This window comes from Gadus morhua, chromosome 19, assembly GCF_902167405.1.
Source record: "Gadus morhua chromosome 19, gadMor3.0, whole genome shotgun sequence".
In the NCBI taxonomy this organism is placed as follows: Eukaryota; Metazoa; Chordata; class Actinopteri; order Gadiformes; family Gadidae; genus Gadus; species Gadus morhua.
In genome coordinates, this window is record NC_044066.1 from 4887049 (window position 1) to 4902581 (window position 15533).

At 47.2% G+C, this 15533-nt stretch overlaps 2 protein-coding genes across 5 annotated transcripts in view; both read right to left on the minus strand.

Annotated features, from left to right (window-relative positions):
- Positions 1-15533, minus strand: part of unc13bb (unc-13 homolog Bb (C. elegans)) — an 82668-nt gene that overhangs the window by 18624 nt on the left and 48511 nt on the right. For 2 of the 4 annotated variants that reach the window (XM_030341798.1, XM_030341796.1), the window contains exons 11-22: positions 9850-9896; positions 9692-9770; positions 9461-9466; positions 8706-8780; positions 7954-8173; positions 7155-7382; positions 6289-6430; positions 5395-5564; positions 2138-2253; positions 1169-1332; positions 352-502; positions 20-88 (exon numbers count right to left, since the gene is read on the minus strand). In XM_030341798.1, the coding sequence (XP_030197658.1) occupies positions 20-88; positions 352-502; positions 1169-1332; positions 2138-2253; positions 5395-5564; positions 6289-6430; positions 7155-7382; positions 7954-8173; positions 8706-8780; positions 9461-9466; positions 9692-9770; positions 9850-9896 (1467 nt within the window). The remainder of the gene's footprint in view (positions 1-19; positions 89-351; positions 503-1168; positions 1333-2137; positions 2254-5394; positions 5565-6288; positions 6431-7154; positions 7383-7953; positions 8174-8705; positions 8781-9460; positions 9467-9691; positions 9771-9849; positions 9897-15533) is intronic. The other 2 variants (XM_030341799.1, XM_030341797.1) reach the window with 1 other exon arrangement.
- On the minus strand, positions 11393-14059 carry LOC115532198 (uncharacterized). Its single transcript, XM_030341800.1, has one exon. It carries the CDS (start codon positions 13913-13915, stop codon positions 11414-11416), a length of 2502 nt encoding a protein of 833 aa, XP_030197660.1. The 5' UTR covers positions 13916-14059; the 3' UTR covers positions 11393-11413.

Below are 15533 nucleotides of genomic sequence, written 5' to 3' on the forward strand. Positions count from 1 at the left end.
AGTTAGAACTAGTTCTTACCCGGTACGTGGAGAGGTCTATTCTCAGAGAGTTGTGGAGCTGGTCCAGGAGTTTGACAAACCGTTCTTTCTGTGAGGCAGAAGAGAAGGATAAGAGTGAGTGAGAGAGTGAGAGAGTGAGTGAGTGAGTGAGTGAGTGAGTGAGTGAGTGAGTGAGTGAGTGAGTGAGTGAGTGAGTGAGTGAGTGAGTGAGTGAGTGAGTGAGTAAGCATGTGAGTGCATGCGTGCGTACCAACCCCAAAGTTAGAGTGAATGAGTCTGTGTATGGTGTGTGTGTGTGTGTGTCTGTGTGTCTGTGTGTCTGTGTGTGTGTGTGTGTGTGTGAGCACCGACCCCGAAGTTGGAGGCGGCAAAGCGGTCGGAGGCGGTGACGCTGGTGGAGGCGGTGGTGTGGGCGTAGAAGGCGTTGATGTTGGCCAGCAGGGTGCTCATCACCGCGGGGACGCCCGGACACATGTACTTGGATGACAGACACGCAAAGTGCCTGAAATGGACCAGCAGAGGGCGCTACACTTAAGAGTCTGAAGCCTCCAGCAGCCACAACGTTTGTCTCACAGTGTGGCCTCACAGGACATGGGAACAAGGGACTGAGCCAGCGTTGCTATCCTTGTTTAGACTAACAGATGGCGCCAGAGTAAAGGACGGACATCAGAGAACCATAAATTGGGTTAGAGAAGTTAATGAAATTATTTGTTACTACTACGTCGGAGGGGGAGAGGAGGGGGACAGAGACGCACACAGTGTGCGAGACAGAGACAGGAGAGAGAGAAAGAGAAAGAAAGAACACGAGAAAGAGAACGAGAGAGAAAGAGAACGAAAGAACAACAGATAGAAAGAGAAAGAGAACGAGAGAGAAAGAAAGAACAAGAGATAGAAAGAGAAAGCGAATGAGAGAGAAAGAGAAAGAAAGAACACTAGAAAGAGAACGAGAGAGAAAGAACGAAAGAACAACAGATAGAAAGAGAAAGAGAATGAGAGAGAAAGAAAGAACAAGAGATAGAGAGAGAAAGAGAACGAGAGAGAAAGAGAGAGCCTGAGATACACAGGGACTAGGCAGAGAGAGAACCTCGCCTCACACACTTATGAGACAGAACGACAGACCCCCACAGAACCAGGGACCCCCCCCCCCCCCCCCCCCCTCGTTACGTACGTCATGGCCTGGTAGATGGACTCGATCCCGTAGCGCATGGCAAACTCATCCACGATCTCCTGGGCCACCTCCTCAAAGTACACCCTCCAGGAGTCGTCCCCGCGGGCCTCGGGGATGCGGACCACCCCCTGGCCCAGCACGTCCGTGTAGTGGTGGAACAGGTTCTGGGGGGGAGGCGAGCCAGGGTAACTTTACATCAGGGACTGCAGATTTAAATTAGCCTTAGGCTAATTTCACATGGTCCCTTTCAAATAAAATTGAAACTACGACTGGAACCCCCCACACCCCTCACACAATAACTTAACGCGGTTAACGCGAGAACAAGGCAGAAGGCTTAAATGGTAAATGGTAAATGGACTGCATTTAAACAGCGCTTTTCTAACCAGTGGCCACTCAAAGTGTTTTACAATATTGCCTAACATCAACCAATTCAAGCACACATTCACACACCGACGGTGGTGTCAGCCACTTACGGCGACAGCCAGCTCGTCAGGAGCAGTCAGGGTGAGGCCGCCTTGCTAAGGGACAACTCGACACTCAGCTAGGAGGAGCCGGGGATCGAACTAGCAACCTTCCGGTTACCAGTCAACCCGCTCTACCTCCTGAGCTAATGCCGTACGAGACCCTCGTACTCAGAGGCGTGGGCCGTGCCCGTCATCAGAAGACGATACGCGTCTCACCTTCGCCTCCCGCACATTGTCATGAAGCCTTGGACAAGTGATCACTGCGTCGCTATAGTTAGACATGCTAGGTCAAGGTTCATTCATTGCCATTGGCAACTGGTGCATAGGAAATGTGTCTGGAACCTCATGCATGGTACATACAAAGGAAAAGGTGTCACAGCCACGACGCCCAATGAAACACGTTCATAATTAAGGCAAGGACTGCAAGAGCTCTTGCGCTAAGTCGCTATCCTAGCGGTACCATCTTAGCCCCTTATCTTACCACCGTATATATTTATTGAAGTACCTCGTGCAGACAGGTGTACTGGACGTGGTACGGAGCCACCTTCTCCTCCCCTTTGATCTCCACGCTGATCTGCAGGCGGATGGCGCCCGACACCGCCGACTTGTCCGTTCTCTTCTCTGGGAGAGGACACACGGAGACACAGGGTTAGGGAGCACACAAGCACACACACACACAATAACGCACGCATGCACACACACTGTTACATTTCTTTTGCGCCTCTATTCTATTATTTACGGCAGCCATTTACCTGTTACTAGGAAGCACACAGTAATGGTTAAGGTACTTGGTATGTGCCGTGTTTTTGCCGCTGTTATGCTCTGAAGAACTATAAGTAAATGGACTAAACAGGTTGTATAAGAACAATTATTGGAGTTTAACAGCATGCAAGTACGTGCACGTACATGCACACACACAGACGTCCATATACACACTTGGAAATGTATTTATGATTCCATCCCAGCACTTGCATGGTTAAATAATAAACGCCCGTAGTTTATATCCACAGAGCCCGACTCCTCCTCCTGCTTGCGTAAAGGCCTTGAGGCCATTCAAGAAGTTTCAGGTACATCAGAGTGTCGACGTGGAGTTCTAATTCCAGAGCATTTAGACAGCAGTTTCCCCCCCCCCCCAGTGTGAACGTTGTTAGAGGATCCGCAAATAGAACCACAGCTTTACCACCCCCTTCACCAGCACCACCCACTTACCCCCATGAAGATTGGTGCAGAGGTGCAGAGGTGTGCGTGTGCGTGTGTGTGTGTGTGTGTGTTGCTGGGAACAGCCATTTGAGCTGGTTATACGCGTGTATGTGAGTGTGTTGCACCCTCCCCTACCATTTCCCCTGACAGCCTGGTTATTAGCGGTAATTTGTACATGTTGCTGTAGCAATGCGTTTACCGCCGGAGAGCTGCCTCTAGCTAATCACAGCGGTTGGGGGGCAGGGGGGTGGTGGGAGTTTGGTTGAGCAGCCATCTTGGTTTGGACCGCGGAGGGTTGCTAGCCAAAGGACTCTTGGAAGAGAATCGTCAGCAGAGTGGAGCGTAGTTTAAGTGGTTATCTTATAGTCCGACAGACTTTTTGTTCGAAACCAATTTGATCCTTTCCGAAAAAATGTGTGATTTCAAAAACGCTTGTCACAAACAGTAAAATTGGACAAAGAAAGCCCGGATATAAACACATACAGCACAGGGGGAAAGAAATGGCAACGTCCACCATTGCCATGGTTTATACCGTCTAATCCATAACAACCACCACTTCATGTCTTTCCTTCAAACAAAAGCACCCGTTGACAAACAAGACAAACATCACTAATTTATTCTGTGTTGTAATTTTAAAGAACTTCCCAGTAGAATAACACTTCAATAATCTGAAACCTGCGATAATATTTTCATTTTTAATTCAAAGAGAAAGGTTAAACACCATCCTTAATATTTACGTGATTAAAAAAAGAAAATCTTAATTGGATTTGAAAACATTAATATTCCGCACAGTGAGGTTCTGTTAAGAGACTGCGTTGCCATGGTGGACAATCTCAGCGGCGTAATTAAAAGGCAAGCCACGATGATTGGACCCTCGACAACACACATTCAATCACACCAAAGCGGCACAGTAACCGCGCACACTGTCCACTCACACAGTCACACACTCCACACACACTCCTATATCACGAAAATATTACAATAATCCAATTATATAATAAATAATAATGCAAATTGTATTCTAGGACGTTAAGGTACAACTGCCGCAAACACGGGTTGGCCCGTAAAATAAATGTTAAAATATTTGTATTGACACACTTTAAAACCAAAAGACAAAAGAGAGAACTAAAGAGTAAAAAACAACTCCCTCCAAACTCGCTGATTGACCGTCGCTGCTTACTGAGGATTATACGTCCGTCATGTCAACCAAAAGTTTTCCAATTCACAAATAGGGCTGTTGATAAAAAAAGCTGTCCAACTTCTTTGAAGAAATCTTGTTTGTGTCACTTTAGCACCCATTACATGTACCCCTGCTCAAAGGGACAATGATATCCCGCAGCACAATTTGAGCTCCAGCTGTCTTTCACTTAACCCCTTACATTTGCATTTATATTACATTTATTATATTTATATCCCAATAACAGCTAGTTATGGGGAGCTATTTTTATTTCAGCCTACTACAGCATAGCCCACCCATTAGGGAGGAAGACAAAGAATGAAGGGATGGAACAGGGGAGGACGCAACAAAGAGACAGAGAGAGACGGGAGGTCAGTGCAACAGAAGGAGAGGGTTTGACGTGGACATGGAACGTGTCTCTGTGACGGAACGACAGACCCGCTGGAAATGGGAATTATGTACAAAATGGGAATTATGTACCCATTATTGAAATATATGCATGTGTGTATGTGGTGTGTGTGTTTCTATGCGGGTTTCTATGTGTGTGCGTGTTTATTTATTTTTTATATTTGTTTGATTTGTATGTGTGCAGATGCATATTTTTGCATTTGTATGTGTTCCTATTTTTACATGTGCATATTTGTATTTGCGCCTGTGTGTGCATATTTGTACGTGTGTGTATTTGTAGGTGTGCCTGTGTCTGCATATCTGTTAGTGGCCGTGTTATTTATTCAGCATGCTGTAGGTTTCCCCGATTTTAAAATGGGAACTCCGAGTTGGAGCTCCAAGTGATGTGCCCACGGGCAGTGGAAGGGTGTGACCGTGTTTCCTGATGTGGCGCTCCCAGGCCAGGTCTGCAGCCGGGCGGGTCGGAGAGCTAGACAGCGTCTCCTAAACCAGCCCGCCGGCGTGGTGGAGGAGACGCTGAGTGGAGCTCCGAGGGCCCGGTCTGCTACACATTACACTGATAAATAAATAAATAAATATGGCTATGAAAAATAAAATGAGGCCATAGATGTATAAATAAATATAAATATAAATAAATGAGTCAAAAGTTTGCCGCAAAATAAAATAAATATGTTAATATTTTAGAAAGGATGAATTAGAAAAATGGCTACTTTAATTTATTTCAGGGACTTCTGTTTCATAAGGCCACATTCATTCATTGATTTATTTAATCATTTTTGATGCTTTATGATAGTGAGATAGACAGGAAGGTATGGGGAGATAGGGGGGAGGACATGCAGTAAAGGACCACGGGAAGGAATCGAACCAGGGTCGAATGGTACGCGCTCTACCCAATGAACCACCGGGGCTCCCTGTATTTATCTATTGACAGCCAGATGTGAACAGTAATGGACGTATTGAAGCAGAGTGACACTGACCCAGGTTGTACCAGACGTCCATCTCTCCGCTGAGGGTCCGGACCTCGATGATGCTCTGGCCCAGGAAGTCATCAGACTCCCTCTTCAGACGCTGCTTCACACGGGACTTGATGTCATCGTCCTCGTCCCACACACGCACTTTGATCCGGTCTGAGGAGTTGTGGCACTCGCTGGATGGACACGGCAGGAGTACATCTATATTTACCATTCTGTCTTTTGTTTCAGATGCTCTTTTCCAGAGTGTAGTCTGAGCACCATCAACACACAATCAAACTCAGAGGAGCAACTGAACAAAGCCCAAGTGCTGTGGGACCTATCGGTCCCCAAAGAATGAGTGAAATGAATGATACATCACATGAGGTTAGAAGAGAAAATGTAAGAAAGGCAAAAGCCTGCAGGGTAGTCAAGACAAGGTTAGGGGGTTTGAAATTCAGCTTAAAGGGTCTGGGTTCAATCCCCCAATGCTCTCAGTCTACCTGTAGAGATCCCAGTGCAGCATTCCCTCCAACCCCTACCTGCTCCTTAATGACCACAATCATCTAATTATTCCTCCTATCATGTTCATGTATAGCTAGATTCCCCGGATATTGCATTGATAAAAACATCAGCTAACTTACTAAATGGTAAAAAGTAGCTTAATCAAGACGATATTATCTACTTTTTAATATATCTATTGATGCTGCTACTTCTTTTTTTTAACTTATTTTTACATATATATATTTTTAGTTTATTTACTTAGTATTTTTGCTTCAATGTGGCTGTTGAGGAACCAAGCCTAAGAATCTTACTCTTGTGTAAAATAAGATGTAATAAAAGTAACTGATTCTGGTTGTTTGTAAGTGAGGTTGTTTATAAGTGAGGTATGGTTATGTGTGTTGGAGTGGCTGGACTCACAAGTGGTTCTTCTCCTCCCAGACCGGGTTGAGGTTCCCGTAGATGGTCTTGGTCCTCTTCTTGGTCTTGCCCACCTGGACCGTGACGTAGGGGTCGCTGGAGCCCGTCTTATCCTTGGCCTGGAGACCCTGGGCACAAACAACTACAAACACAACATTAGAGGGTCAAATATACACAAAGGGGAGGGCTCAACTTAACACAGAATATATAGTGTCGAGAAGAAACTGCTCTTGAGTGACTGACTGACTGACTGACTTACTAACTGATTATAGGCATGAAGGGGACCTGTGAGGCTGACTCACAGCTCTTTTTGAGGGATGCCTCTGAGGGTGATCCTGAGTGTTTGAGTACAGTAATTAAGGCTCTAAAGTAGTCTTTAGGCGCATCAATCCGTAGTTCTTAAGGTTGTGTTGTGTAGTTCTTAGCAGTGATGGTGATCTTGGCTGTCTGACTCTAGTTCATCAGAGGCTAACCTGTTGTTCTTAAGAGGCTAACTGGTGGTTCTCAAGGGGGTGTTAATGTAGTTGTTTCCAAAGATTTTGATGTTGGCTGTCTGACTAGGTCCTAAAGGGATACACAATACGTTTTCAGCACTGCTGGCGCAACTATATTATCCGCAGTGACAAAATAGAGCAAACTAGAATTATGTTGTTTTGTTGCCGGCACTCATCTTGAATATGCGACTATTCAGAACACATTGAAAATCATTTGAGAGTAATTAAAGGATATTTAACTTGTAGTACTTAAGAGGGTAACTCTTAGTTCACTCTCAGGCTAACTGGTTACCAGTGATTGTGATCTTGGCTGTCTGACTAGTTCTTAGGGTGTAACCAGTACTTCTTAAGGGGAGTTGGTGCCGTGTTTACCAGTGATGGTGATCTTGGCGGACCACTTGGAGGTGCCGTCCAGGACGCTCTGTTTGATGGTCTTCATCTGCTGGCCGTGGAGGGACTTGTTGACGCCGAACACATCCCTGATGACGTCGAACACCTCGGGCTTGTTCCTCTCCCTGATCTTCATGCGGTCCTTCATGGCCATGATGATGTTCTGGGTGCGGTCGCCCGCACCGTGCTTCGAGCTCTTCTCAGCCGCGCCTGGAACACATTCACACACACGTCGTAAGCACACATAAAATATACACATGGATACCCACAGCATACACACACACACAGCATAAGACTAAACATACATTACACTAACACATCCACATACAACATACAAGACTAGTAAAGACTCAGAGACATAATATACAAAAATACACTTTAACACACTTTGACAATTACATTTAAGGCATTTAGCAGACACTTTAGTCCAAAGCGACTTAAAACCATTTATACACACATTCACACACTAAAGGTGGAGTCAACCATGCAGGGCGACATCTAGCTCGTCGGGAGCAGTCAGGGTGAGGTGTCTTGTTCACGGACACCTCGACACTCTAGGAGGTAGGAGGAGCTGGGGATCGAACTAGCAACCTTCCAGTTACAGGGTCAACCCGCTCTACCTCCTGAGCTACTGCCGTCCTACACACAATTTACGCACAAAAGATTCCGCTAGACACTGCAGTTCAAACCAAGACACCAACAAACACCGTCACCATTAGACCGCCCTGCTCAGAGGAACACCAGAGGGATCGGATTCAGCCATCATGGCGGTGTGACTCACGCTGGAGGCAGTCGGCGTTGAGCAACTCCTGGCACTTCTCGTGGCACTTGACCCCGCACTCGGAGCAGCGCATGCCCTGGCGCGCGATGCCCCACAGCAGGCCCTCGCAGTCGTAACAGTAGGTGGGCGTGGTGGCCGTCCACACCTCGAAGTTGTGCGGCGTGGTGCAGGAGATGGGGTAGATGAGGGCCTGCAGGCTCTTCTTGTACACATGGGTCTTCTGCATGGGGGGGGGGATGACGTGGAGGTGCACGCAAAGGGTCACTTTTTGTTTAAAACCTCACAATTTTCTCTCAAAATCATTTTTTCAATCAGTTTTCAATAATTAGTTGATTGAGGTCTTTTTGAATACTGCTTTTGCTTTCAAAGTTCAAAGATCAAAAGCTTTATTTGTCCAACATGTTGCCATATTAGAAAATTGTCTTTGACAAATGTCCTACTAGTTTTAATACAACTTTAACCCCAAGAGTTTTTAGCAGATACAATTATTTAATCCAGACTCTTTAAATGGGGGACGAACAACATAGCTCCATTTCCTCTGCAGAATCTCTCGCCATCTTCAAATAGGAATCTTAGTTCGCATCACATCAACCAAACTTTCGTAATTTCTTATAGAATTTAGAACAAACTGAAGAAGGCAGATGGGATGTGAACACATGCTGGCGTCATTTCATGATAAATCTCCTGAATGAATGAATCCTAAAGGTGAGCCATGCGGGACAAAGCCCTTGCTCTGAGCAGCTTGTACGTACCAACTCCTCGTCCTTGATGGAGGACCGGGCCGACATGGAGGACGCGATCCCCGCCTTCCGAGCCTGGACCAGGGACTGAACCACGGAGAGAGCCGGGGGCAGCCGCAGTACCACAAGTCAATCACCGACATCACACACGCACAACCCGAAAACAACACCCCAACGTATCCCCAGAGTCATCCACAGAGAATTAAGAATTTAAAAGAAAACTTAACGGGCAGGGTATCTTAAGGGTATTAGTGGTGGGATTTGGGGTAGCAGGGTGTTTGTTAACAGAAGAGGAAGCACCTACTAACTATCATTAGGAAGAATAAAAACTCAACATAACGGAAGGGGAGGTTATGCCGAGACCCGTTAGTGAGAAAGAACGGAGTGAGGGAAGTGCTAGCTACAGTCTGAGGGTTAGTACTCACCCGGGTTAGTTTGGCAAAACAACCCCTACAAACAGCTCACCAGGTGACCAGAGAGCAGCCCGGGGGGGGGGGGGGGGGGGGGGTGAGGGAGGGAGCTACCGTTCTAACGGTATCATCTTCATTAAGGGGAATATCAAGCAGGAACTTAATTAACCCGAGAGATTTCCTGAAATATTGGAAGCACTCTGTGTTTATGTTACGGCGTCCAAAGGGCGGAGGAGCACTTTGCTGTTTGTAGGTGTGTTCAAAGAGGAGTTGCGTTTGACCCGATTCGTCCCACTTGATATTGTTTCTGGAGCAGAAAGGGGGTTTGGGAACGGGGGGTGTGTTCTATTCACTTACCATGGCCTGACCAAGGAGTATGAACGCATTCAAGAGAGTTGTGGGGGAAATAGTATTGGGTTTAGGAGAGGAGGAAGAGAAACGTTAGCACTTGGATTTTCATATTTAGTGCCATTTTTGTTGTCGTTCTTGTAACATTCTCATCCTAGATGTACCCTCTAAGAAGGTTCAAGCTCACAACAAACACACAACACACATACACACAGACACACACACACGGGTGTTACGCACCACGTCGCTGACCAAGGGAATGGGCTTCTTCTTGCGAAGGTCTGGCATGCTGTCAATACCGTAGAGACCCGTTCCTCCACTGGGGATACACACTCCAAAAGTTTAGACATTCTGGTTCAACTTCAATACTTATTATTAATCAATAATAATAGACTTACCCTGGTTTGGCCCAAGCCTGTCTGGCAGTGGACTCTTCATGGCTGACCTACAAGATCAAAATGTTAGAATTTATATGAGAATTTAGAATGCTAGAATATAGAATGTTAGTATTTAGAATGTTAGCATTTAGGATGACTTAATGTATGTTTTTTTGAATCGCAGAAAAAAAACCTCATGTGCGTGGTATTGAAAGAGAATAGGATTTGTTTGTCGACTTTGGTTGAGTTCCACACCTTGGGTGTCAGGGTGCATGCAAGTGTAATTGTAGGCTATGAAACAAAATTACCTGTACATCATGATTATTGACAACACAAATACAACTTTATTTCAAGTAAACTCAAACAAAGCTTTAGCAACTGATGATAACAGACCATTAAAAAATGAAAGAAGACGTAGTACATATATCCTTCATGGCATTATAAGCAGGATATAAATGATCAAAGTTACAGATGAGGAAGTGATTGGTACGTACAAATGAAAAGGAAAAATAAATACATAATCATGCTTGATGCCGAGCTGGACCATATGGGAACCATAGGATGAGCCGCGATGGGATGAAGAATACATGAAGACGCATAAAAAGTGAGTATATTTATTAGTCATTAACCTGGTCATCTTCTCTGCTAAACTCTGTGAAGGAAAATACAAATATAAATCATGGATTTTATCATTGCAGAAAATGTAAACACAAAAGGAATTAATGTTAAAAAACTAAAATCAATTTGTGTCACTATCAAATATATTTTAAAGTTGCAATTTGTAAGATAAAGCCCCTCCCAGTGAGTAGGCGGGAGACTTCTGGCATAAATCCCCCACTCAATAAAATGCCTTTCACACAGATGGCCTCTTTCCGGCCCCCTAGTCTCAATTCATGACAAGCGAGTGTACGTGATGCTGACGTGTTGATGGCGTTACTATCATACGACGGGTTCGAAACCGTGAGTAAGGAGTGTGGCTGCTTCATACTTTTCTCTTCTGTCCTGTATTTAACATTCAAACGCCTTTCTCCTTTCTACTCTTACGTTGACATTGTGGATATCCCTAAATATATGCAGTATTGATATCACCGCAAAAGAGGCAGTACCAGGGAGTTGGTAGCCTCAACCAACAGCTTCGATATGCTGTCAACTGAATACTGCGTCCTCCACTGCATACTTTTGCGGCACTCCCGCTTCCTACACAATCCACCCAGGGGCCACCCAACATCAAGTTTACAAACTATCTCTGATATGTGTGAACACGTCTGATACGTCTTATCTCCGGTTGTGTGTTGCATGTTTGAAAGGGCAACTCCTGAGTTCGTGTTTGAAAGGCCTATAACAGTGTTCTGTCCAATCTGACTGGCTGTGCAACGCTGTGACATGAACTAGCCTGGCTTGGCTGGCTTAGGGGCGTGAATGAGAGGGGGTTAGGGATGTCTATAGTAAGATTCTTGTAAACAAAGAGGCACAGCCAGTTTTCTCTATTTGTAGAATATATAATTTTAGGATGTGATTATCAGCATTGACTACAGATATTTATTATTTAACAAGCTAGGTGAAATTGCGACTTTACACATTGCGACTAAGTTGAATGAACGTAACTACTGTGACGTAAGGGAAATCTCTGTAGGTTAGTACCTTGGTTAAAATCCTCCAGAGAATAGGACCCTTGGGACCCCTGTGAGCCATGTGAGCCATGCGACCCAGTATAACACCGGGACAGTCTTTGGGTCTGCCTCTTTTCCCTTAGAATACGCTGGAAGTTGGCGATGCGTTCTCTATGGCCAACATCCTCGGGCCTTTTGTGCTCCTTCTCGTCCATGGCACAGTCTTCCTCTATGGGGATCAAACCTGACCCACTCCGACCCAGCCCCTGAGATACTGCTGGTCCCACCACAAGGCTGCCATCCTTGTCGTTTGAGCTTGTGTCCAGGGTGGGATCCTTGACAGACGCCTCTCCGTCCCCGTCACAGGTCGGGACCTCTGCTGTACTCTGCGAGAGCTCGATGGAGTGACGCTGGATTAGGGGACCGGCGGGGAGAGTCGCTTCATTGGGGGATTTTTGAGGAGAACTGCTTGAATTCTCAATTGTTTGACCACAGTGCAAATAATCTGACAGCTCGCCAAATCCCCTTGCTGGAGCGTCTTGCTCAGTAGGGTTCTGGGGTGGATTACTCTTTCCCTTTGCATTCTGGGATGGGAACACATCAACCCCATGGAGTTCAGGGGATGCACTCCCTGGAGAGGGAGCTGCCTCAGGCACAAACCCAGTGACATCGATGTCAAATTCTGAGTCGGTTCCGTCCATCTTTTTGAAAGCCCCTTTGAAAGCCGACTTGAACGTGAGCACTGCCTTGCTCAAAGTCATGATGTCGAAGCTAGCAGCGGCGAGGGTCTCCGTCGCGTTCTCCAGACCGTCTAAAGAGCGCTGGCCGCCCGACTTCAGCTCAACAGGGACACCACTGTCCCTGGGCACGAAGCAGTCATAGGTCCACTCCCTGTCCAGGCTCTCGGCAGAACGAGCCAGGGTGCGGGCCGAGGAGTGGCAGGTGCCCCGGGGCGAGTCCCTCTCCAGGTAGCTCTCGTCGCAGTCCGTGAGCAGCAGGGTCGAACAGCTCAGGCTCCTGAAGGCGCCGAGGCTCCGGTCATCCGCGAACGCGCCCATGGTGTGGTACCCGGAGCTCCGCGAGAACAGGCAGTTGGCTGCACAGTCGCACTCCAGGTTGGTGTCTTCGCCCTGGGGCCTCCAGCCCAGGTAAACAGAGGAGCCGGCGGGGGAGTTGTAATGTTGGCTGAACAACAGCGAAGGATGCTCTGAGCTGCTGTGGGACGATTGACCAGCATTGCTGCTCTGGGTCTCTGTCGTCCATCTGTCCCACATCTCCGAGCAGTCCCCGCTGTTAGTGCACGAAAACATGTCCTCCTCGTTCCACGCCCCTTCGCCACGCCGCACACTTGGTTTCCTGACAACAGAGTCCCAGCCATCGTAGAGTCGATCGGCGGCTGGCTGGAATCGGTCGCTCCTTTGTTGACAGACGGAGCTGTGGCACGAGGACAGGGAGCTGGTGCTCAGGTAGTGGTGGCCACAATGATGCTCCAGGCAACACAGGTCGGCCGCCCCGGGAACAGAAGGTTGATTCCTTGGGCTGTGACCTGAGCCATTGGGCTCCGGTTGCTTTGCCCTACGAGGGCTCAGGCTTTCTCTCAACTGTTTAGGAGATCTGTGGGTGGGTACGAGTCCGGCTTCTTTGCCCCACTCACAGCGGTTCAAGAGAGGACTGATGGCGGTGCATTGGGGGGTTTCGATGGCGTTCTGTCTGCCGAGGCTGCCTCTTCTGACTCTCGCCGTCTTGGAGAGAAGGGGTTTGGGCTCCGGTTCAGCTGCGCCGCCCGAGTACAGCTCCCCTATCTCGCTGAGCACGGCGTCCACACAGCAGGACACCTCGTCCACCGACCCCCGCACCGATGTCAGATAGTCCCTCAGGTCCGAGATTTCCTCCTGGATTTTGTTGATGCCTCTCAGTTCCTTCAGGATGTGGTGTACTATGTTGTCGGAGCCTTCACCTTCTCCTTCATCATCTCCCTCCTCCTCGTCTTCTTCTTCATTCCTGGGTATGTTGTCCTCCACCACTCCGATGCCATCTTGGCAGTCAGAGCTGCTAGTTTCCCCCGACGGGGTGAGGTCCGGGGGATCGGGGGTGGAGGGGTCCACGTGAACGGTACAAGGGGCCTTCAGTGGACCGCCTCGACTCAGCTCAAGAAACCCTAATACGGGTGGGCCAAGACGCCCTTTATGACCTTGGCAGCTGGGGAACCCCTGGAGCCCTGCCGATGGGTCTCTCTTTAGAGGTCCACAGGTGAACGACGTCTGATTGGTTGGTTTGATCTCGAGCGAAGTCTGGTGGCGAGGAGGCTCGTGGCTCCCCGGTTCCGCCAGGGACTGCAGCTTCCCCCAAGTGTCCCGGTCCACCTTAGGGCTATGGGATCTCTGCTTGGGCAGCTCCTTCCTCTTGGGGGACTGGTGACGGGGGGAGGTGCCGGTGAAATGCCCATCCTGTCCACCGAGAGGCGCTCTGGAGAACATCCCTTAGAGGTCAGGAGGTCTGGGTCAACCTGTCTCTAACCATGGACCGACCGCTAAGGAAACGGCGTGAAATGTCCTGGCACATGCCGCATTCCAAAAGGGATCCAACAGGCCTGAGATCCGTCTCTCTTGGCGCACGGACAAGCCTTAGACACACACACTGTAAGCAGATGCCATCATAGTCATAAAAACATTGAATGAAAAGCAAATAAGTACAATAGCTGCTCAGTTAAAGGTAGACTAGAGTACAACATTGAACAATACGAATGTCAAATGTGATCCTCTTCTCCCCTCCCTTGCTTGATTTCACAAATTGATTTTAATTGAATTCACACTGAACTGGCTTACAGTACAATGGGCAAAGAAATATGAGCCCAACTGTTGCACAGCAGCAGCAGCAGCAGGCAGCCGCGTGCACGCGTAGGACACGCTGCAGCTGGCTGTAGCTCTGTAATTAGGGGAGAAGGGGAAGACAGCTTGGTAATTAGATGGCAGATCATTCCTCTCCTCCTAGGCCGTGTCACAGTTCTACTCCCACACCAGCTGAGCGGATCCTTCCTGCTGGCCTATCCTGTGTGTAGTGTGTGTGACTTTGACTGTGTGTTAGTGTGTCTGTGTGTTAAATTGTGAGTGTGTGTTAGATTGTGAGTATGTGTTAGATTGTGAGTGGGTGCGTGTGAGTGTGTGTTAGAGTGTGTGTGTGTGTGTGCGCGCGTCGAGCTTCTCTCAGAAGAACACCGTTTAATTTGATGTTATGCATGATGTTCCATGGCTCAACCCTCTCGGACATGAGCTGGTATATCAATTAATAATAATCTTCAGTTTTTCAACGGTGAACAATAAAGTGTCATCTTAACTGCAACCTCAATAATAATGTACTGCATTTATCCAGCCGCTCAAAGCTCTTTCCATAGTGTTCTATATCGAGACTTATTTAATTCATTATGTATTTTCTATTAATAATGTTTCAGTTTTTTCAGTTTTACCCTGCTTTGCAATGCTTTGGGTGATCATTTATCTCTAATACCTCATCTCAGCACACAATGTGGCATTAATATAACTTTGTAACTCAAGAGACATCTTCCTAGAGACGTAAAGAGATTGTATTTAATAATTTTCAAATTGTGTAAACTCATCAAATTCCTTGTTCAGAAGACCTTCATGGTGTCCTCCTTGTTGTTAAGATAAAGTCTAACAAAGTCTAAATAACAACCAGTGATCCCAATCTCTCACATGTTTAAGATCAACTATTTAGGAAAACACATCATTCATGAAGAGCAGGGTGAGAAGAAATCCTTCATAATTTAGGTTCGCATTAAAGTCCCACTGAAACACCTGTCAATTGCAGGATCACGCAATGCCTATCGTGTTACTAATCTCAAAGGTCCAAGGGGAAGAGGACAGGAGCTTGACTGCTTGTTTTTTTGGGTTGAACTTATCAGGAGGGGTTGACAACCCAGCTCAGGCTACGGCCGGCTTTACAGACGGGCTGATGGGAAAAGGGTGACATCAGAGGTTGTCATCGCTCCACCTATTGCAGGACCAGTTTCTTATGCTTCTCAAGCAACACAGCTAAACAACGGCTAAACAACAGCTCCACACAGAGCGTAGACACAGT